The 21,572-nt window shown below is 34.4% G+C and overlaps 1 protein-coding gene across 1 annotated transcript in view; it reads left to right on the forward strand.

Moving 5' to 3' along the window:
- LOC145693900 (uncharacterized) overlaps positions 1 to 21,572 on the forward strand; it is a 64,222-nt gene that overhangs the window by 36,195 nt on the left and 6,455 nt on the right. The window contains exon 4 of the mRNA XM_081770067.1: positions 9,833 to 9,984. Coding sequence (XP_081626193.1) covers positions 9,833 to 9,984 — 152 coding nt within the window. The remainder of the gene's footprint in view (positions 1 to 9,832; positions 9,985 to 21,572) is intronic.

A 21,572-nucleotide genomic window follows, 5' to 3' on the forward strand; every position in this document is an offset into this window, starting at 1 on the left:
GCCACATCAAACAAATCTGTTGCAGCATCGTTAGGGGTAAAGGTAATGGCTATCTTGTTTATACGCAGAAGTACTGACCTCTTTGCGCTACCAACTTTTCAGTAAAAGAAAAACTGTTTCTTCCATGTCACTCATCACTCCAGAGTGCCTTCCTCCTACTGAGTCCTCTTAGAAAATACCACAGCTTTAAAGTTTATTACCAAATCAAGGTTTAGATCAGAAATGACAGTGATATGAATGCAGTTGGTTGGAGGTGGAAACTACGGCACAATCAGTATATACCTGTTATGACAGATACATCTGTTGCACCAGAAAGTCTTCTTCATATGCTTCACTGTAATTGTTCAACTGCCTGCCTAACAAAATGGTGCAGTTGCAAGAGGTATGGACTACCATGCACATCTGTTTGCAGACCTTGCCAAACAGAAAACTGTGAAAATAATTTCAATGAATCTGTTTGGGATGAAGAATGTAACAAGGACTATTCGTAAATACGTTAATGTTTAATAAAACGTATATTACTTTTGTGTAAACTAAGGACAAAGAAACTATTCTTTACCATATAGATGTAACAAATGTATTTTAAGACTATAAAAAATACACTTCAAAAACATTAGAATGAAAACTGAGGAAACAAAATATTTTGAATGAAATAGTATGGGAAAAAAATCTTACAATGATTGTTTGTAAATATGTTAAAGAAAAATTCTGTTAATTTTTGCTAAAGTAAGAATAAAGAAAGTACTGTTTAGAATTTCGGTGTAGCAGATGTGTGTTAAGTCCATAAAATTATGAGTAGACACTAGAATAACTTTTGTACGATGAAAACTGTAGAATGTGCTATTTATTGCCTACTTATAGGTTCGGTTAGGTATATTCACAGAGTAGGATATTGATAAATGCTTTGTTTTCTCGTAACTATTGAAGACTTCAGAATTTAATTTCTCACACATATAGTCTATTCATCATAGTAATTTTCTAGAAACATTAAGGTAGTGCACTTTTAACTGGGGCCGCTACAGAAGACGCAAAACTTCTGAAAAGGGAATTTTTAGGGGAATTTTTTTCGAATTATCCACAATTTCCCTTTTCACGTGTATCATGGACGCATGGAGATGATACCAATAGGAAAGCTTGCTTCATTCTAAAAATAATGACTTACGAATGATAATATCCGGATTAATAGTACTGTGTTAGAATCTTTTATGTTCTGTCCTATTTATTGTCTACTTATATGTTTGGTTAGATACATTCAAAGAGTAGGATATCGGTAATTTTTTTATTCTGTCGTAACTACTAAAGATTTCACAATGTAATTTGGCACATACATAGTCTATATCTCATAGTACTTCTCTAGGAAGGTTTGGGTCGTGTATTCTTACGCGGGGCCGCTTCAGAGGGTGCAAAACTTTAGAAAAGGGATTTTTAAGAGGGAAATTTCTCAAATTATTCTCAATTTCAATTTTCACGTAGGTCATGCACACATTTGGATGGCACCACTTGAAAGCTTGTTTTATTCCAAAGAGAATGATGCACGAACCACAATCCTAGGGTAAATAGTGATGACCCAGTAGCTACTTGAATGAAAGTCTAAGATTGTAAAAGAGTTAACAACCATTTTGAACGCCATCTTGAAAATTGGGTCTTTCCGGTGGTCAAATTTTGGTAAACTTTTAATATGTTATTCAGCACATTTGATACTACAGAAAATCGTTGAGAAACCTTTTGTAGGAATTTTTTGAGGGTTAAACCGTATTTTCAGCCGCCTAGTTGCACAGTTAGACTCTTATCACTTTGTAGTCCTTTGTATTATGCAGCGTTTGCATGTTCCATAAGATGGAGTGATCTTAGACCTTGCAGTACCACTACTATATGTACTAAGATATTTTTCTTTCTTCTTGTAGAAGGTATTCAGCATAACGAAATCATCTGCTTCTTTTACGTCTAAAGTGCTCTTGAATACTTACTTCTGTTTTCCAGAAAATTGTCTAGTAAAAGCTTCTGAATAAGAATTTACCTACTTGGACCTCACGTTGACATCTTAACTAGTCTGATTAACTTTTTCCAGTAGCGTATACAACATTCCATAGGAATGATGAACAACGTTTCCCTTCTAACCTATTCATCGTTCATTCCATTAATATAGAAAACAGGTCATATCCAGATTTAATTACTCACGGAACAAATGAAGGAAAACTTCTGTATTCTGTAAATATTGGATCGATAGACGTAAATCTCAAGCGACTAGTTCTTTTTATTAAGTTGTATGCTGTTCCCCTTATGACTTTTGTAAACCACGAACAGATATGACAATGAATTTATAGATTTTGTTACGAATTGGTTTATAAAAACTAAAAGCATTCAATTAAATCGCGAGGTGATATACTGTTTTCATTCTCATACTCAGGAACATGCGCATGATTTGTGCGCATTTGGACAAATCATTAAGGATAAAGTTGGGTAGGCATTTGTCAGGAAAAGCACTTCAAGTGCTGTTAGAGTATGATTTGTTGTTGTCGAATTCATATCTGTCGTATACCATGCTGTAACATTCACTGTTTCCCAGAAATTCACAGAAAACATAATGGTGGCCGAAAGTAGTTTTTGTAACATACAAAACTCAAAATATGTGTTTGCTCGACAACAGTTTACACACCGCTCAATAACATTTCTATTAAAGTTGGCATGGATATTCTCCAATGGTATAGAGAAACAATTGCAGGACTCTAAACCTTCAAGCACCAAGCTGACAGTGTTACCAACCTATTACAAAATTGTTTCTTCCGATGAATTCCCTGCTGTTCAATGTATCTGTTCAAACCTTGGCATGATAATTATTCGATACCCTAGGAACATGATTTTCTTGAAATGACCCTACATCGGTTTGTAGAGTATTTGGTATTTTCTAATGATAATACTCATATGCGAAGCATATAATGCATTGCACCAAACTGTTGATTTTAGATCAGCTCAAACGTTAAAGTTGCGATCAAGGAATATTGAAGTAATAATTTTGAAGTTTTTGAGCCTGATCGAAGGTGCCCATTTGCTTCTGCCAAGCATAGAGAAATAATGAACAGTCCGTGCGTCATAAGTCAGTTCATGCGTTCGTGCGCCAGTTGTTGTCCTGACTGGATGTCCATGACTAGATGTCCTGCTTCATATGCACTAATGAGTCACTGCAGAATATTCCTTTTAGCTTTCACATATTTTGCATCTAACTGTTTCACTTCACACAGAGAAACAGAGATCAGATACTTGCTTTAAGGCAGCTTGTCCCTAAAATTTATCGTTCTTTCTTCAGTTGGCGGAAAAATGTCCTTCGCAAAAGCATCAAACCAATCTTATTCATTCTGTGCAGCTGTCAATAGAACATCCTTAATGTATTGGGTAGTCAAGTCCTTGTTTCCAATATATTGCAATGTCTCAGGCGTGTTACTTGAGAATAGGCCAAATCCCTGCAAAAGTAAAATTAATGCATCTTCATATCTTGAATCCATTTCCATTGTGCCTTTAATTGTCTCGGGGTGAATATAGATTTTTATTTCCTAAAATACCGAAACCTCCACATTGACTGATTGTTTTGAGCATCTCAGGTTTCTTGGTGAAATTCAATTTGCGGATCCTGATCTGTTAGCTACCTTTTGTAGTTGCTGAATCTTACAAAGAGACTTACGAAGTGTCACTCACCGATATGAATGAAACTTAGCATATTTGTAGAAAATCGAAAATTAATCAACACGTGTATTTTAATTTCGGCAATGGTTCAAAGGTAGAAAGCACCCTTTGAACGTTACTAATGGTATTGAAGCGATGAGAGAAAATAATCATTCAATGAAGAAAAATACAAACTACCATGGGGTCTTTTGGCCAGCTGATTCAGAATCTGACGGGAAAATTACAAAATTGAAAATGGCAGGTACAATATGGTTATTAGAATCACAAAAAAGTTTTCTAATTTGAAATGCTGTAAATTTGACAAAAAACAATTTTAGTAGGCAGATGTTACTGCAGAGGAGTTTGGAAAACGATTTGAACTGTATTTATTTTAAGGTGGAACATTAGGTGTTCTCGATGCTATGCTCAAATTGGTGAAAAATGCAGCGTTGCCAGATAGTGTCGAGTGTTACTGATGCCAGATAGTAAAAGAAGCAACGATGGAATTCTGCTTTTATAATTACTGAAGAAATTAGTTTTCGACCTTTGCCACAATTGGCTGTTAATATCCTCTGCTCAAATTGCAGCGCTATAATCCAGGAATTTTCTTACTGTGACTACCACAGTAAACGTTCAAGTATGAGCATTATGGCGCTCTGTTCAATTTTCTTCTCAAAACCTATTTCCTTACATGTAAATTGATATTTAAAGAAAATGTGAAACATAACACAAAAAACGGTCGAACACTATATCTATTTGGTATTAATACTGTTGGGTATTGTTACTGTAAGAAACTTGACACATACAAATAAATATTTCAATAAACTCAGCAATTCTAGTAAGATCTACCAGCAAGTGCCATCTTGTTTGATCCTTGTAAACCGAATCAATAATTTTCTTTTATTTGTTATATTTTTCGATATCAGAAGACATACTCAAATGAATCAGAGTCTTGTGTTATAGCTGACACATATCTCTATCTTATTGTTAAGTATTTACAAAATGTATCGTTTCATTGCGCAGTGATTAAGGGAGTGAGCTAAAATATGTATTGCCTTCCGGGTGGTGATCCACCTTGATTATCCACAAGGTACACAAGGTGCTTGATTAACGTGCGTCTCTGCAACTTCACTATTGGGGTACGTATTTAAAGTGTGTTATCTAGCTTTATTCGGAATGCTTTTTGAAAGTGTCTACTCTCCCCTCCGACAGTTGGAGTGCATATTTAATGTTAATCCTCTATCCTCCTACAAATCCTGGTGGTTATTCTAGCCTCTAATGGAAAATCCTTTTTTGTTATTAGATTCGTGAAGTGGTCACAATTCATCAAGTTTTGAACCTGTTTTAAGACCAAATGATTACCCGAAAATAGAAACCATTCTGCTATGCTTCGAGACCACCCCTAACGTTGAAAGGGTGGCATCTATCTTTAAGCATATACCATTGCCGAAATAAAGGAATACATATCGATTATTTTTTGATGTTCTGCAAATGTGCAAAGTTTCATTTAAATCGGTGAGTGACACTTCCGTAAGTCTCCTTGATAGTCTAGTTTCTGAAGGATGAAAACCATTACTTATACCATTACAGTATGTTGACTCCTGATGATAACACTGCTTGGTTCCAATTGACTGCAGATATTTTGTCTGTATCAAGCAGTTCATTTCTCGTCTAGGAAGATTGACTTAACATCTCTAGACCTTGTTCGGTGCCACATGCTAATCTGTCACTTCTATCTTGACAGATAAAGCCTCTTCAACATCTCCATGTTGGAGTCTGAATAATGTCATAAATCCAGAGACACAAGGAGATCCGAAACCACCACAAGGACAACAGCACTAATCAATTAAAGAATTGGAGACTAATGATAGCGTTGACTTTATCCTCCATAGCGTAGACTTTTTCCTCCGAAGATAAGGCGAAAGTAAGTTTTTGGTGTGGGTATATCCAACAACTACCTGGTTGTGACAGTCACAATTGAGTATGACAATTGAGTGTGAGTGAAGAAATCATTCGATACCACCTCCGTTGACCTGGGAAGCGTTACAACTTGGGTCTATGAGTAACACAAGATTTGTCACCGGGCCAGAAAACAACGCGAGCAGAAACCTGTGTTTCTTTGTTGTATCGTCTCAGGAATGAGCCATTGGTGGACGGGATGCTGACGTGTAATGACAAGTGGATCCTATACGAAGCTCCAGGTTGTCACAATCATTGGTTAGCATCTCATCAACCGGTTCGAAAACAGCAGAAAATCAGCATTACACCTAATGAAGTCTCTCCTGTGTGTTTGGTTGACTGCTCGCGACATCGAGCATGAAGAACTGTTACAAGCTGGTCAGAGTATCAATGCAACTGTGTACCGTCAGAAATTGAGCTATGTTCAAGAAAAACTCAAAACCCTGGATTCAGCACTTCTGAACCCCAAACGGGATCCTCCTGTTACAGGACAGTACTAAGCTCACATGGCTAGGATGACCCGGGAATGATTCTACTTCTTGGATGGGATGGGAAACACTATTGCTTCTCCCTGGATATTGCGTCGTCCGATTGTCACATGTTGTCTTCCATGGACAATCACTTTAGAGGACATCAGTTCAAATCCCTAGTAGCGGTGCTAAATGCATTTCCGAGCTACACGACCTACTAAGTTCTACCACGAAGGAAACCATGGCATTCCAGAAAGTTGGCGAAAGGCCTATGATGCAGGTCAGTGCTATTTTTATCTTCCATATATGTTTCAGGTGGCATATCGATGTTGGGTGGTGGGTGAAAAACAGACAGAACTTGTTTGATTACCTTTATATATCTAACAAAAGGTACACCAGGATTACAAGTTTGGAAGTTCAACATTCTACCCTGCAAGAAATTATATTTATATTAACTAGATACAAAGAAGTTTAGCAGAATGCACATTTGAAAGTTTATTTTATCAAAATCTCTAATTTTATATCATATTCCGTTCCTGATGTAAATAAAAAAAACTTGTGTAAGTTAGTTACTGTTCTAAGTCCCCTGCCATCTAGTGGGTTTCATATAAATCTGCAATGTACCTGTGAATCTCGAAACAAAATATTCCTAGTGTGTACATTCCTCTGACGAATTTTACAAAACAACCGAGATGGAACAATTCCGTGGCATACGGTGGATCAGTATAATGTGGACATTGAAATTTGCGAAAATGTTGCATGCCAACGTTTCCTCGATAATGCCAACTAGGTTAGGGGTTTTCTATTTTGGCGCCCAGAGTATCATACAAATCCGTAAAATATTCTATTACGTAGTAAAACGATATTTAGCTCGATTTTATTCTGTAATAAAATAACTACTTCTATAGTCACTAAAATAGTTTGAGTTTGCCGTCGTGCACGAAATTAAAATGCGATTGCAACATATATTTAAACAATATCAGAATATTCACGATATGTAACCAAGCGATTATCTATATTTTTTCCTCAGTGTTTATACATTGAATAATTTTTTTAAGTGTTGACAAAACTAACTTAATAACTGCTACAAATTAAGGAATACTATACATGTGAAAACAAGTTGTTACATGTGTATAGAAGACAATATGCATATTACATTTAACTCTTTAGTTTACTATGAAGAATCGAAGTGTTCACATCGCTGAAGAGTCCGAAAGAGCTAACAGCTTACTTTCAAAGTTCTTATTCCTCTGCAGAGGATTATAAGTGAAACTTAGATTTTGTTAACAGTAAAAAGAGTACAATTATTGTTTGAGCAAGAAAAACTGAAACAAAATTACAAATTAGTTATGTGTTCCTAGAGTACTACGCAAAATAACATAAATTGTTTGAAGACTGAGATTCACCCCAACGTGCAAAGAAATCTATGAGAACTTTCACAAACAGCTTATTAATTTTATTTTATGTTATTTGTAAGTATGTATATTCATTTATTTATTTACTATCATATGCAACATATAAGAGTAGAAACAAAAATGTCGTGAAAGCCTGAGAAATTATGGAAATTTAAACTTCACTATTTGTTTTCTATTTGTGAACATATATATTGTTATATGACAATGACAGAATACACTTTGAGTTTTCGCGGCTACCTGAAGACCAACATTCAATTTTCCTTCAGTTTCGTTACAAACCTTGAACAAACAAAAGGTGTATAGGCAACATTGAACATAAATACATCAACGTGCTAGGAAATATGTTCCTTCTTTCCTAAGATGCATTCTGTTACGTTAGACTTGTGAGATATATCTTATCTGTCATATGTTTAATGGTAGTTGAAGAGCGAGAACTTTATCGCAAGAAAACAAACGAAAAATCAAGAAATCCAAGATTTTCACTGCATTAAAGAAATATCTTTTGATATGTAAATTTGGAAGCTCCCGGCTCATGTTTATATGCCTTACTCGGAAACACTAAAAACGTTAATTTCACATAGACACTTGTAAAGAAACTTTAACATACTTGAGTCTCTGATTTCTCAAATTGCAAAATGCCAAATTTCCATTATAATCTTGCATCATGAATTTGCAGATGCTACTTGTTTGTAATGTATGAATTTTTAACTAAGATAGGATGTATGCGTTTTCTTTTGTGACTTTGGAACTTCCCATTTTCCGTGTGGTATTTGCGTGAGCAACCGTAATAAAAAATGAATTCATAGATATAAACTATGAATATCATCCACAGGTTATTCTTGATTTCCTGAAATTTTGATTTCCAGTTGCAGCACGATCCCCGCATCTTTCATGTTCTACTTCATCAAGTTTCTCTTGTATTAATCATTAGAGTAATCATGAATAATCAAGTTTAATTGAAAACTCTTCAACAAAAGTTTACTTATAACATGCGAACTTCTTTTTACATGATTTTAGTAGCTTCCAGGTGTCTTCGGGTCGCTACTGTTTAATTATTGTTAAAAGTGTCAACGTCATGTGAATAATCCTAAACAGATAATGAAATAACACAATGTTGGTCTCTGTGCTCGTATCAGAAATAAGTTCTACTACAGAGGTATGGCCCGCCATGTTGATTCCTTGCTATCAATTGTTAATAATCCGTGAAGAAATTAAAATTAATAATGGAACATTCTGATGAAAACGGAAAGTCTTCAGTAAAGTTTGGTGTATCGTTTGTTTTTGAGCTACGTGTTTTTGAAGGCTGTAGCTCGTGTAAAAATTAACTACAAGATCTGCTCCTTGGTTTCGTGGGAAGTTCCCATTCATACCTTCCAAAATTGAAACTACAATATTGCAAAATCTGCTGCAACCATTCCCAGCTACAAAACTTCGATTCTTCAAGGCACTTCAACTACTTTTACATAAGAATTTATGAAGAAATTTTACACCTGAAGTTGCCGACAATAGTTACAAATGACATTTTCTGAATAAAGAAACATAAACAGAAATATCAAAGACATTCCGCCCGATGAATTGCAGGTATGGAATATTTGATACTAGTGAAACACAGGTTTGTTTCCTTTGATTAAGAATTTACTTATCGAATATCAATAATTTTCATAAGTAAGTACTACCTTATGTAATTTTCTGCAAGTCCGAAAATTAAATAACTATCTAACTCTAGGCAATATGGTATCCTAGGATCAATTCAGGATTCATTTCTGTTCTGTAATTAATGGACAGACTTCAATTTATTCTTATTGTTCCGATATAGAAACCCATTTTAATTTTCCTCTCGACTGATCCTAGGTCTTCGTAATACTGTTGTTTTGTATTGTATTTCCATTTAAAATTAGAAATAATACTATTCTATTTTCTTGATTATCCTTCTATGATCTCCTCACCATAACGTCTTAACCTCAATGGTAGAAACAATGATAATTAAATTATTCAGTGTCTAAATATCAAGCTACTGGTACCTTTTTCCCTATTCTGGTCCATCTTGGAAACGTTTATATTCCTCTCAGTAGTACTTCTCTCAGTAGTAACAATGTAGAAAAAGTATTGTTAATATCCTACTATATCTGAAGAGACTGGTCTGATATTTCCATCTTCTTACGAATGTTGTTTCTTCAATTTTCTTACTCCACAAAACAAAGTCATATTGAAATATTTACCAATTTCCATTTAAATAATAATGTGTTTCCATTTAAAAGCTTTAATGGTCTATGTTCTGTGCTACAGTAAGTCCATGAATGTAAGTAATCATATCCTTTTAACTTTTTCTAGAATGTCTAGGAGGAGAAGTACCTGGAACGTGTGAGAGGCGTTGCGGCCAGGAGTATGTGTATTGCTTTGGATCTTTAGTTAGTTGTGTGTGTCCACCTGGATTTGTTCGTCACCATGAAGCCGGAAATTGCGGAATGTCTTGCGAGGCTCGGGTAAGTTTTACATTATTTTGTTAATTTGTCACCCATATGGGCTCGTAATATTACCGAGCATGATAATCATCGCAGAATGAGCTGTAAAACTTTCCGACCTATTAATTGCAATTTTTGTTTTACTTTCATAACTCAATAGCTTTTCCAACAAAGAACTCTGTTCAATGAAAACCCTATCCGATTGCAAGAAAACGTTGATTTATTCACTACGGTAGTAAATATTATTGTCCAGACTTACTTAACAATTGAAATATTTAAAGAACATAACTGTAATTCTTATTTTTTTTGATGTTGCAATCAAAATGATGACTGAAACAGGTTTTTGTCCAAGAATGTGCCTTAAGAGATTGAAATATTACGTAGATTTTAACTCAAAGAGATGTATGGTAGCGAAAGAAACCTATTAGCAACTAAGGCAAATACTAAGTATATATTTTACGTTTTAGTGTGGAAGTTAAACTATTTAGCTCAAAATGAATATAGGACTTTAAAAAATATCTTAGAAGGGAGTAAATGAAGACTCAGAAGGATGGCTCAAATTCGGGAAGTGAGGGTAAAGATAGTTGACTTGATGTTGTTCAGGTTTTGTTTGCTATCTCTTAGTCAGAAGCAATTATCTTCTAAATATCTTTGGCTGCTTCTTCGTGTTGTACCACTCTATATAAGACTCTATTTCTACATGAGAGCTTATCGGTCTCATATCTCCAACGCCTTTCGCTGAATCTATCTCAGAACCATTCAACTTCGTACCGAGCTTGAGCGAGTTCCTGAATAGATGTTCACCCGAACTTCATTTCTATTTATTTACAAAAAAATCCAAACCAATTGCTCTCTCTTTATCCACCAAATATCCAATGAATAATCAGATTCAAATTAAATAGATTTCTGATACCAGAATCAAGAAGACAGTGTATGTATACGAATTTCTTGCACTCTATCATCTTAAAACAGTCACGTTAATGGCCTTTCTATAACACACTATACGAGGAAAGGAAAATAAATTTTGGAAGGATGGGAGCGATCTGGAACCTAGGTAACATCCGCTATTTAACTGTTTTAAATGATAAAAGTAGAGGCAAAATCAAATTTAGGGTGGTTGGCGCGTAAAAAATGTCAAACCTATTTTACCAAATATCTTACTGAAAATCGAATTTAGTACCACATGCACTAAGCATGAGAACGTGAATGAATGCCATACGAGAAACGACATAAATTCAGAAATTAATGGTCGTGATTTTAGTCATTTTCCAGGAATAACAAGCCACCCGAAAGCTAGTCTGCTCAAAAGCATTCTCACGACAATGAGTTTTGCAGTAATCAAGAATTAACATATTTATGTTTAATCAAGTGCGATACACCTTCTTTCTCATGAGATGGTCATTATCTTTTCGTTTTCACTCTGGAGACAGACCCCAGAGAAATTAATGTTATTCTGATTTTCTTCTGTTGTTCCTTAAAATCTTTTAATTAAGTGTACATAAAAATGAAAACACTGTGTGTTGGTATGGCTAGTACGCTGCTTCAATTCAGACCTGTCTGTTCTGCAAGAGGGCTGTGAAGTGGGTTTTGATACCAACAGATGTAAATGTGACCAGCTGGTGAGCATTTGCTTCTTTTGATCGCTGTTTAATTTAAAATATCTTCCTTTATTACCGACAATTGTACTCGTGAAGTATGGCTCTGGGTAAGTTAAAAATAGGTGAAATAGTTTAACTTTAGCGTGACGATAATGGTGGTGATAGTGACATAAAACCAATAGTATTTTTTAATACAAGGGCCAAACCATTAGTAAGAAACGTTTCCCTCATCAGAAGTAACCATCACTAAAGGAAAGTAACGTAACTTTAGCTAAAAATGATGTGACAATTATAAAGAAGAAAGTAGATTACTAAGAAGAAAGTAATTAGTGTTACTTAATTTTGTTTTCAAATGTTTTCCTATGTTGATAGATACGCTATTTAGTAATATTTTGACCACTCTACTTATCGAAAATATTAAAGAGTGTTCATGACAATTTTTGTCAAATATTGGAGTAAGACCTCTTTATGCTAATGCACAATTATTGGTTTTCGAAAATATGCAAGGTTTAAAATTTATTGTGTGAAAATGAGCCATTACTTCGTAAGATAGTGTATGAAATTTTATCTTTCGTATTTGGCATAAAACGTATTTGTTATGCTGCTAATATATATGCATACATTTTATTAGAAATGATACCTAAAATCTAAGAAATTTTAGTATTTTTGATATAATTGGAAAAATTCTTTGTTAAGACTGTTAATGAAAACTGTAATAAAAGTAACCAAATCACTTACAAGTGCTAATTTATTGCTTATGTAAATAGAACCTATTAAAGGACAGTGAAAGCAAAAAATATATCACAAAATATTAAAACTCTAAATATGAAAAATGTTTGTGGGATCATGTAGACCCTTGTGAGACTTCGTGTCACAAAAAATAAATTTCACCAGTGATCGTTAATCATAGACAATTACATGGTTGGTAAGAAAAGAATGGCAAAACTTTGGAAATAATTATTTTAATTCGGAAAAAATGGTTTTACAAATATTATTATAGTGTACACTCAAAAACTGTTTTAGTGATCATCCAATGATATTAGTATTTACCGGGTGAAAATTTAATTCTTACATTTAGGTAATAAAATTTTCATTTTGAATATATTCCCTATCGAACTTTAGTTCGTAATATTTTAAAGCTGCAGCGATTTTGGGTCAAAAACTATCTACTTATGTACACCTTGTCTGAAAAAGGTTGAGCGCATTCTTTACTGGTGTTTTGAGGCAAACATTTTCTAAGTCCATCTTCGGGTATCTTCGGAAGAAAGTAAACCAGGTTCGAATCCCCAAGCAGCCTTTGCAATCGGAAAAAAGTTTGCAGATGTGTTTTTCTTCTTTTAAATATAATAAGACTTGTTACCAAGTGTAGAGAAAAGGGCAATATTGATTGAAATACTTAATGATACAGTATTTCGAAACCTTGTATTAATGTCAGCCATGCTTTTTTGTCAGTTAGCTCGCCGTACGTGATGGAACATTTAGATACGTAAACGAATCTTTCCATATGTAAAAGAATGCTCAAATTTACAACATAGAATATAATTATCGCCTAAGTACTAAAATAAAAGTCAAAGTAGAACAAAAGCAGCGTTTGTACTGGATATGAATGCCATAATTATCTTGAGAACCGTTATACATCGCTAGAAGCATGTTTCCAGAAGTCCTTGTGTTAGTTTACTGATGAGCTGTGGGATTTCAAATCATAAGTTTCTGAGTTCGATTCTCATATGTGTCAATTCTTTTTTTAATTAAATTTTCCGCAATTCATGAAAAATAATATAAAATAATTACATTAAAATACATCCGTTATATATATATATATATATATATATATATATATATATATATATATATATATATATATATATATAACATAATCATTGCAGAACATAGTAATTATTATGTTTAAAATGTAACATCTGAGGTAGGTAGGTGTTCACAGTAGGTCGGTATTATATATGAGAATGTTAAATACAAGTTAAGAAACTCGTTAAATAGCAATAAATAAATCGCGTAGTGTATTTCTTTGCAGCTATTTGTAATACAGATGTAACTTTTCAATATTCTCATTACAGCATGTCATTTACATTCGTGAAATACAATATAGAAAGTGTATACGGAATGTCGTTACTGAGAGTCTCATTCGAATACGTTGAATATGCTTTTGTATATTCATCTCTCTCTCTCTCTCTCTCTCTCTCTCTCTCTCTCTCTCTCTCTCGCTTTGTTTATGTGTGTATGTGTGTGTGTGTATGTGTGTGTGTGTTGCGGAATATCCCAATTTGAATACAACATTTGCAAAGTATATGAGCATCATTGTCATCGAATACCGGAAATTGAAAGTCGTGTTTCTTCAGGTTGGGTTTGCGTGTTCATGTTAGTTCACTGTTAGAGTACGGGGTTGGCAATGAAGAGGTCTTGAGTTGAAAGCCTGCAGCGAATCATGATTTTTTGTTAGTATAATTGCACAGAAATAGGATACAAGGAGTGGTGTACTTCTAGAAGTATTTTCAGAAGCGTTTAGGTAGCCCTGAAAAGGGCTGTTTTCGGGAGTTGAGGCGGGGACATTAATATTGTGTCCAAGACACTTCTGGATTTAATACACGCCACATTCTTCTGGGCATGAAATCTATTAAATGGGTGGAAAATCTATCTCCTTAACCTAGCTCCAGCCATTTTTCGGAAACAAGATGCCACAGGTCATCCTGAGTTGTTGGTGGATCTGCCTCAGGCCAACTGTCCCTTAGAGTACGCTTCACTTCTGCCCATATATTTTCCATGGGTTTGAGATCTGCTCTACGAGGCGGCCAGTCAATTAAATCAATCTCAGACTGCCCTGCGAACCATTCCTGAACCACACGGGGAGTAGGTATTGGCGGGTGGTCTTGCTGGAACTGAATTACACCATCAGGTTGAAATACTCGTACAGACGGCACCCTGATATTAGTCATAATGTCTAAGTATTGAGCACTGTCCAGATTCCTTCAATTCTGTGAAGCTGTCCTGCTCCGCGACTGGAAATCCAACCCCAACATGAAACAGATACATGTCCATTGCGATTGCAAGCAGCCACATATCCAGGGTCATATCGGGTGTCTTGCGAACGATACACAAAACGGCGTCCCTCATTTGATGTGAATATGGATTCATCTGAGAAAACTACGTTTTCCCAATTGCGACCCATATTCGCATGTGCAAACGCGAGACGGTAAATTTTGTGGTAGTTCGAGAGTTTTCCCTTCACGGCAGCAACACAGCCACGTAACCCAGCATGGCGAAGCGTTCGCAGAGCTGTATGAAAAAAGCTTCCCTTAGCTGTCTGGACGTCCTTTGTGGGTCTAACCGGGCTTCGTTTACTAATCTCGCAACTTCGGCTTCGGTTGACGCATGCTGACAACCAGGAGATTGTACATTACCAGTCTGATCTGTAGCACCATATTTCCGAATCCATCGCCTTCCTGTAGAGACCGGGACTTCTACTCGCCTGCTAGCTGCAGTTGCAGAATAACCATCCAACTCCCATAAAATAATTACTGCTGTATGTCTATCCATAGTTACCAATATTCTGATCAGGAAGCAATAGGTAAAAGCTATTACCTGACGTGTGATTGATTACTTGCATGACGCCTATTGTAAGGAAAGACTTGGTCAACGACTTCGTCTTTACAATTTGGTCAATAAATCTGAAAATGGTGGGCCGGAATAATAATATTAAAAACAGTTTATATAAAGGAATAAATACATACGAGTAGCTGTTTAAAGAATGAATTGTTATATTGATTTTACACGTATAATTAGCATATACCATATACCATATACCAAACAGATTGAGCGATATGATGATAGCTGCTTTGAGATGAACACTTTCGAACTCCAACTTCGGGTATTTTCCGAAAACAGTAAACTAAAGCTACTGGTTCGAACATCCAAGCCAAACTTAGCAATCGAAAAAAATGTACAGATATGTTTTTCCTTCTGTTAAATATAATAAGACATGTTATAATGGTATTAAGTGTAGAAAAAAGTAACATTGATTGAAATACTTAATGATACAACATTTCGAAACTATGTATTCATACTCTTGTTCGTCATTGTGATTTGCATACGGAAAAGAGCATTTACATATGATCTCAGTTATATTTCAGAAGCAGCTTCCGAAAAGCGTCATGTTAGATCAGTGGTACACCCCCGAGCGTTTACATCGTGAGTTCGATACCCGTTGAGGTGATTTTCTTTAATGATATTGTACTTTCCTCAATGCATGGAAATTATGTAAAATAGTTACATTACAATTCATCGGTTCTATATATCAGTAGAATAAATATATTCATATCATGAGTTGTATATATATATATCAGTTGAATATATATATTCATAAGATTTCACGACATAAGTAATTCTTATCTTTAGAATATAACATCTGAGGTATTGACAGAACGTCGGTTATATGTGAATATTAAATACAAATTAATACAATCGTGTAATAGCAATAAATAAGTTATGTAATATATTTATTTACAGCCATTTTCATACGCAGATAACTTCTCAATATTCGCATTACAGCATTTAGGTAGAGCATATCGAAAATCGGATCGTGGTTCCAGACAAAAAATAGCTAGCCCCAAACTATCACATAAGAAATTCACGAATCGCAAAAGTGAAGTGAAGAGATTGAGAGCGGCAATACCTTAATCGCTTTCTCTCAACTCTCTCTTCTCTGCATTTATACATGTAAAAGTGTATGTACGTATGTACCATCATAACTCATGTATGCCTAGAGCAGGGTTTCTCAACCAGGGAGTCGCGGCCCCTAGGGAGCTGCGAAGATAAGCGGAAGAGATAAATATAGTTAGAATCTAATACCGGAAATTCTTTTTAAATGTTATATTGAATTTGCTTCTGATAGGCATACTTTTATTTTTTATACATACCGTAAAGAGCAATAAAACATAAGTCTACTGAACATTTCCAAAGGGTGCAGAGTTCTTTAAAAATGAATTTAAATGAAAAACGTATGATATGAAACTAATGAGAACTGTATATAAAAATACTAAAAAAATACACATGCAACAAAACCTGCACATTGAAATACAATTAAAGTTGAAAACTAATGAGATACCTAAGCATGGTGTAATTTCACTAGTGCAGCAATGCCCGGTTCAATCTTCGTGACGAACATTATCAAGCCATTTTCAACTGATAAGCGATTTCTTGACTTTGTTTTAATGTTTACTATGAAAAAAAAACTTTCGCACAAGTACGATATAGCAAATGGAATTATTACGTTTAAAGCAGCAGATACCAGACCAGGATATTCTTCTCTCCTCATCAGGCAAAACCTGTCCAAGTCTTCGTTACAGAAAACCAGTTATACTCTCGCCCCGGGCGCTGATTTATCATGCCACGGCACTTTTCACTATAAACAAAAAATGGATTCTACTATTATAGAAATGGGTATGTTAAAAATGTCACACAAGCTTATTATAAAACAAATTGTAGAAGGTCGCTGCCAACAGAATGTGATAAAAGGGGATCATGATAGAAATTAGATTAAGAACCACTGGCCTACAACCACTGGCCAGATATATATAACTGATGTATTTTAATGTAATTATTTTATATAATTTTCCATGCATTACGGAAAATATAATTTAAAAAGAGTATTGACCCAGTTGGGAATCGAACTCAGCGCCTTATGATTTGAAATCCGACAGCTTACCAGTGAGCTAACACAAAGACTTCCGGAAACGTGCTTCTAGCGATGTATAACGGTTCTCAGGAAAATTTGACATTAATATCCACTACAAACACTGTTTTTGTTTCTCCTTGACTTTTTTTAATACTATGGCGATAATTATGTTCTATGTCTTAACTTTGAGCATTCATTTACATATGGAAAGATTCTTTAACCCATCTAAATCTTCCATTACGTATGCAGATCTAAATGACAAACAAGCATGTACTAACATTAATATAAGGTTTCGAAATATTGTATCGTTAAGTATTTCAATCAATGTTGATTTTTTCAACACTTGATAACAAGTCTTAATTATATTTAAAAGAAGAAAATCACATCTGCAAACTTTTTCCGATTGCAAAGGCTGGTTTGGAGGTTCGAAACTGGTTTACTATTTTCCGAAGATATCCGAAGTTGGACTTAGAAAATGTTTGCCTCTAAACATCAATAAGGAATGCGATCAACCTTTTTGAGACAAAATGTACATGAAATTTGTTGATTGCCTTATATTCACGTGAAAAAAAAATTAAGATGCCATATAAAAACTTTTCATTTCAAATATTTCATACGATATAACACCCAAGCTAGAACACATTCACAAAATAATTACTTTTACTACCTTTACATTATCATCACTCTCAAATTGTAAAGCGTATTGGGAATATTCAGCGTAATAGCTCCCTTACAGTTCAGGCTACTTCAACAAGTATGATGGTAAAAAAAGGAAGCTGCAAATTCCAGAACTTGTACGTTGTATTATAGGGAAGGGAAATATCACAAACTACAAACTGAGTTTTTCGTTCACAAAGAAATATTATCAACTATTAAAAATGTTTAATTTGTTACCGCATTATTCTTAAGGCACATTTGCGTAATATTATAGTTCCAAATGTTTATGCCATATCAGAAAATAAATATTATGAATTATAATTCAGTTTTTACTTAGTTGAATTGGCACTTGAACAACAAATGCAATGATATTTTAAAAATTCTATTAGGGGATTTCGATGCCATGACAGTAGGATAGGATATTTTCAAATGAATCATAGAGAATGAAAGTCTACTTGCATTTTGAGCTTTGCAAAATCAAATAATCCTATATTGAAGAGAACAGCCTTCGCACATCACGAAGTTCATAAATGTAAAAGGGTATTTTGAGATGGAAAAACACATAATAAAATTAATAAAGCTTTAAGAGATAATGCTTGAATTTTGCAAAATCAAAGAATCTTATATTGAAGAGAACAGCCTTCGCACATCACGAAGTTCATAAATGTAAGAGGGTCTTTTCAGATCGAAAAACACATAATAAAACTGATAATGCTTTAAGAGATTCTAGCATTATAGATGTTCGGTCGTTTAGACTAGCTGACTGCTACTCCGATCACTACTTTATGCAGCGATAATAAGAAACAGATTGCCGTTTAATAAAAGAAATATTAAATACCTGAAAATGGAGAGGATTATGTTAAAGAAATTAGAGGACAGCCACCTGAAAGGAGAATACTAATTTGAAGTATCGAATAGATTATCGGTTTTAGGAAGTTCGAAGTGGTCTAGTGTTGAGGATACGTGACTTCAAGTTAGTGATGAATTTATCATTTCAGAAAACAGAAGGACTGGTGGAAATTCTTAGGAAGAAATTGTGATTGAACCAAGGTTGCACTAAACTAACAGATAAAAAATGAAATTGGGTTGGCTACCAAATCCAAAATATATAAAAAAGCGAATATCCTTGGGAGCAGGTTTGAAACAGGAGCAGGGTTGGGAGCAGGAAAAATGAACCGAAACGTTTGAAAGGTAAAAATATGAGCTTGAGCTTAAAGGTAAAACTAAAATTATTAGGGACCCATATCAGGTAAACATCTAATTTAAGAAAAAGCTATCAACCTCGCCCTAACATATTATAGAAGAGAAATGGAGCAATTTTCACTGATAGAGATAGCATCATGAAGGAAAGGAAATATTGATTTTACTATTTCACTAATCCGCAGCAAAAAAAAAATGTTCGTGAACAAAATAATGTACACACAACAGAAAACCGTATACTCCAAAGCCTAACCGTGGTGTAGGTGAACTTGCACTTTTAGCGGAGGGGTACAATTGTGAAGGAAGACACACAAATGCATTCTTCTTATAGGGAACAAAGAGTAATTGTGGAAAAAAAACAATCATTGTATCAATTCACAAGAAATACAATAAAACTGATTGCGATAATAATTACGATGTTTAATCTCTAATAATGTAATATAAATTCGTGTCATATTCTATTAACAAGACTGAAGCAGACGGAGAGAAATTTATTGCCGATTTAGACCAAATCGAATACTTATCGACTGGATATACACGAAATAATAAACTAATACACGATTTAAGTAATACACAAAAAGAAATAGTAAAGCTGTAAGACGGTACAACAATTATTTACTGGTATTAGAAAGGCCTACGACATGGTCAGCAGAGGAAAGTTGTAAAATCTTGTCACAGAATTTTGAATACCTATAGCAGTTATTATAAGGAGTTCTTTAACTAAATCCCATAATCCCAGAGTAAAGGACGAGTTGGAAGATTCTTCTCCACAGGCGTTGAGGTTGAGTATGGCCTCAGTCAAGAAGATATGTCGGCACAATCATTATCCAATTTTGTTCTGGAGTATGCTATAATGAAAACGGAATATAGCAACCAGTTCCTAAAGTTGAATGGTATTCAGAAGGTTATGGCTGTTGTAAGTATAAAGGGGATAATATATAAAAAAAAAATAGGAACAAAAGTAGAGATTTTATTAAACGCTGGCACGGATATTAATTTGGAAGTACATCTAAAGAAAACTAAATACATTGATATCCGTCGGGTGCGTAATACTACGCAAACTATAGAATCGTTATTGTACCTAATAATAGTTCGACTGTGTACATACCTCCTCTTATGTAGGTTCGATGTTAACAGACTATGAACATATATACGAAGAAAGTGAATGTTTACAGAAAGCAAGAAATTTGTGTTATCATTATTCCAAATCTCCTATGTCGTTGCTAATTCATTGCAGGAATTTGAAGCTTTAAAACATAAAATAATAATCATTAATGTGTTGTTGTATGGATGCGAATCATAGGTCGCTTACCAAAAGAGCGCGAAATTCTTTAAGTGTTATTTTTTGCGATATCTATGGCAAATGTAGCATTTTATTTACCTAGGTACTTTGCTGATATACAGTTTGTAATATCAACATAATGGTTTTATTTAGATTTTGTTATGTGAGTATCTGAATACAAAGAAAACGACGTATTTCAAAAACGTCTACAACATTTTACCACTGGCCTATGAAAAGCAAACAATGAGAAGAGTTTTTAATTCATATGCGTGCACCCCATCTTACATTGCTTGCATTGAAAATGCTGTTCATCCATGATCCCTTGAGCAGTTAGCCTGACCGAAACCAACCTTTAACTGACGGCTTTTTATATTTAGTTAAAAGCCAAATTTTGAATTTTAACATGGTCACTAGCTAAATAAACCAAGATCAGACACCGCAAACACACGTAGCACTCTACGTACATTGAACGTGGACTAAATATTTACAATGTATGTTGAATATATGCGCCTATAGATTTCCAAGACAATTTGAACATATGTGTAGAATCTTAATTCTTTAAAGCCCGAAACATACTTCATCCGTTGTTTTTAAAACTCAACTTCAGTGGTGAGACATAGAAACAACGCATTTGACTTTTTCAATGGAACTTTTAGTATATAGTGTGTAATTAGATATCAGCATGTAAACGAAACTGAATAATGTGCAAGCGTCCATTTAATAACAAAACACCACAGCAGTTACTCATGGCTCACTAACCTGATAAATTCGAATTTGAAGGAAAGTGCTCATTCTGAGTTATTTTTTACTCATGGAAGGAGGAAAAGGATAATGATAGGTGAAATAATGGTAACATGGTCCTGATTTAGTGATAGAAGAACGTCAAGCTTAAAATGATAACTAGCGATTTAAACTATGGGCTGGTTGTTATTAGTCGATAAAAATAACTTCTCTTCTTGAAACTTAGACACTATATTCTAATCATTGACCTTTTCATAAATTCCATCTGAGTGACTTTGGTCTTACACAAACATATCCAAACCCGAAAAGATAAACCACGAGAGTACTTTAGTAAACTTTTGGTTCAAGCACTCCTTTGGTGCCAAATAAAAAGTTGAGTTCTAAACATCAAAAGGCTATCTCTCTTTCTATTTTTGTTTTACAGATTTGCATATTGGTAATG

Source organism: Thermobia domestica, chromosome 9, assembly GCF_964235325.1.
Source record: "Thermobia domestica chromosome 9, izTheDome1.hap1.1, whole genome shotgun sequence".
Classification (NCBI taxonomy): Eukaryota; Metazoa; Arthropoda; class Insecta; order Zygentoma; family Lepismatidae; genus Thermobia; species Thermobia domestica.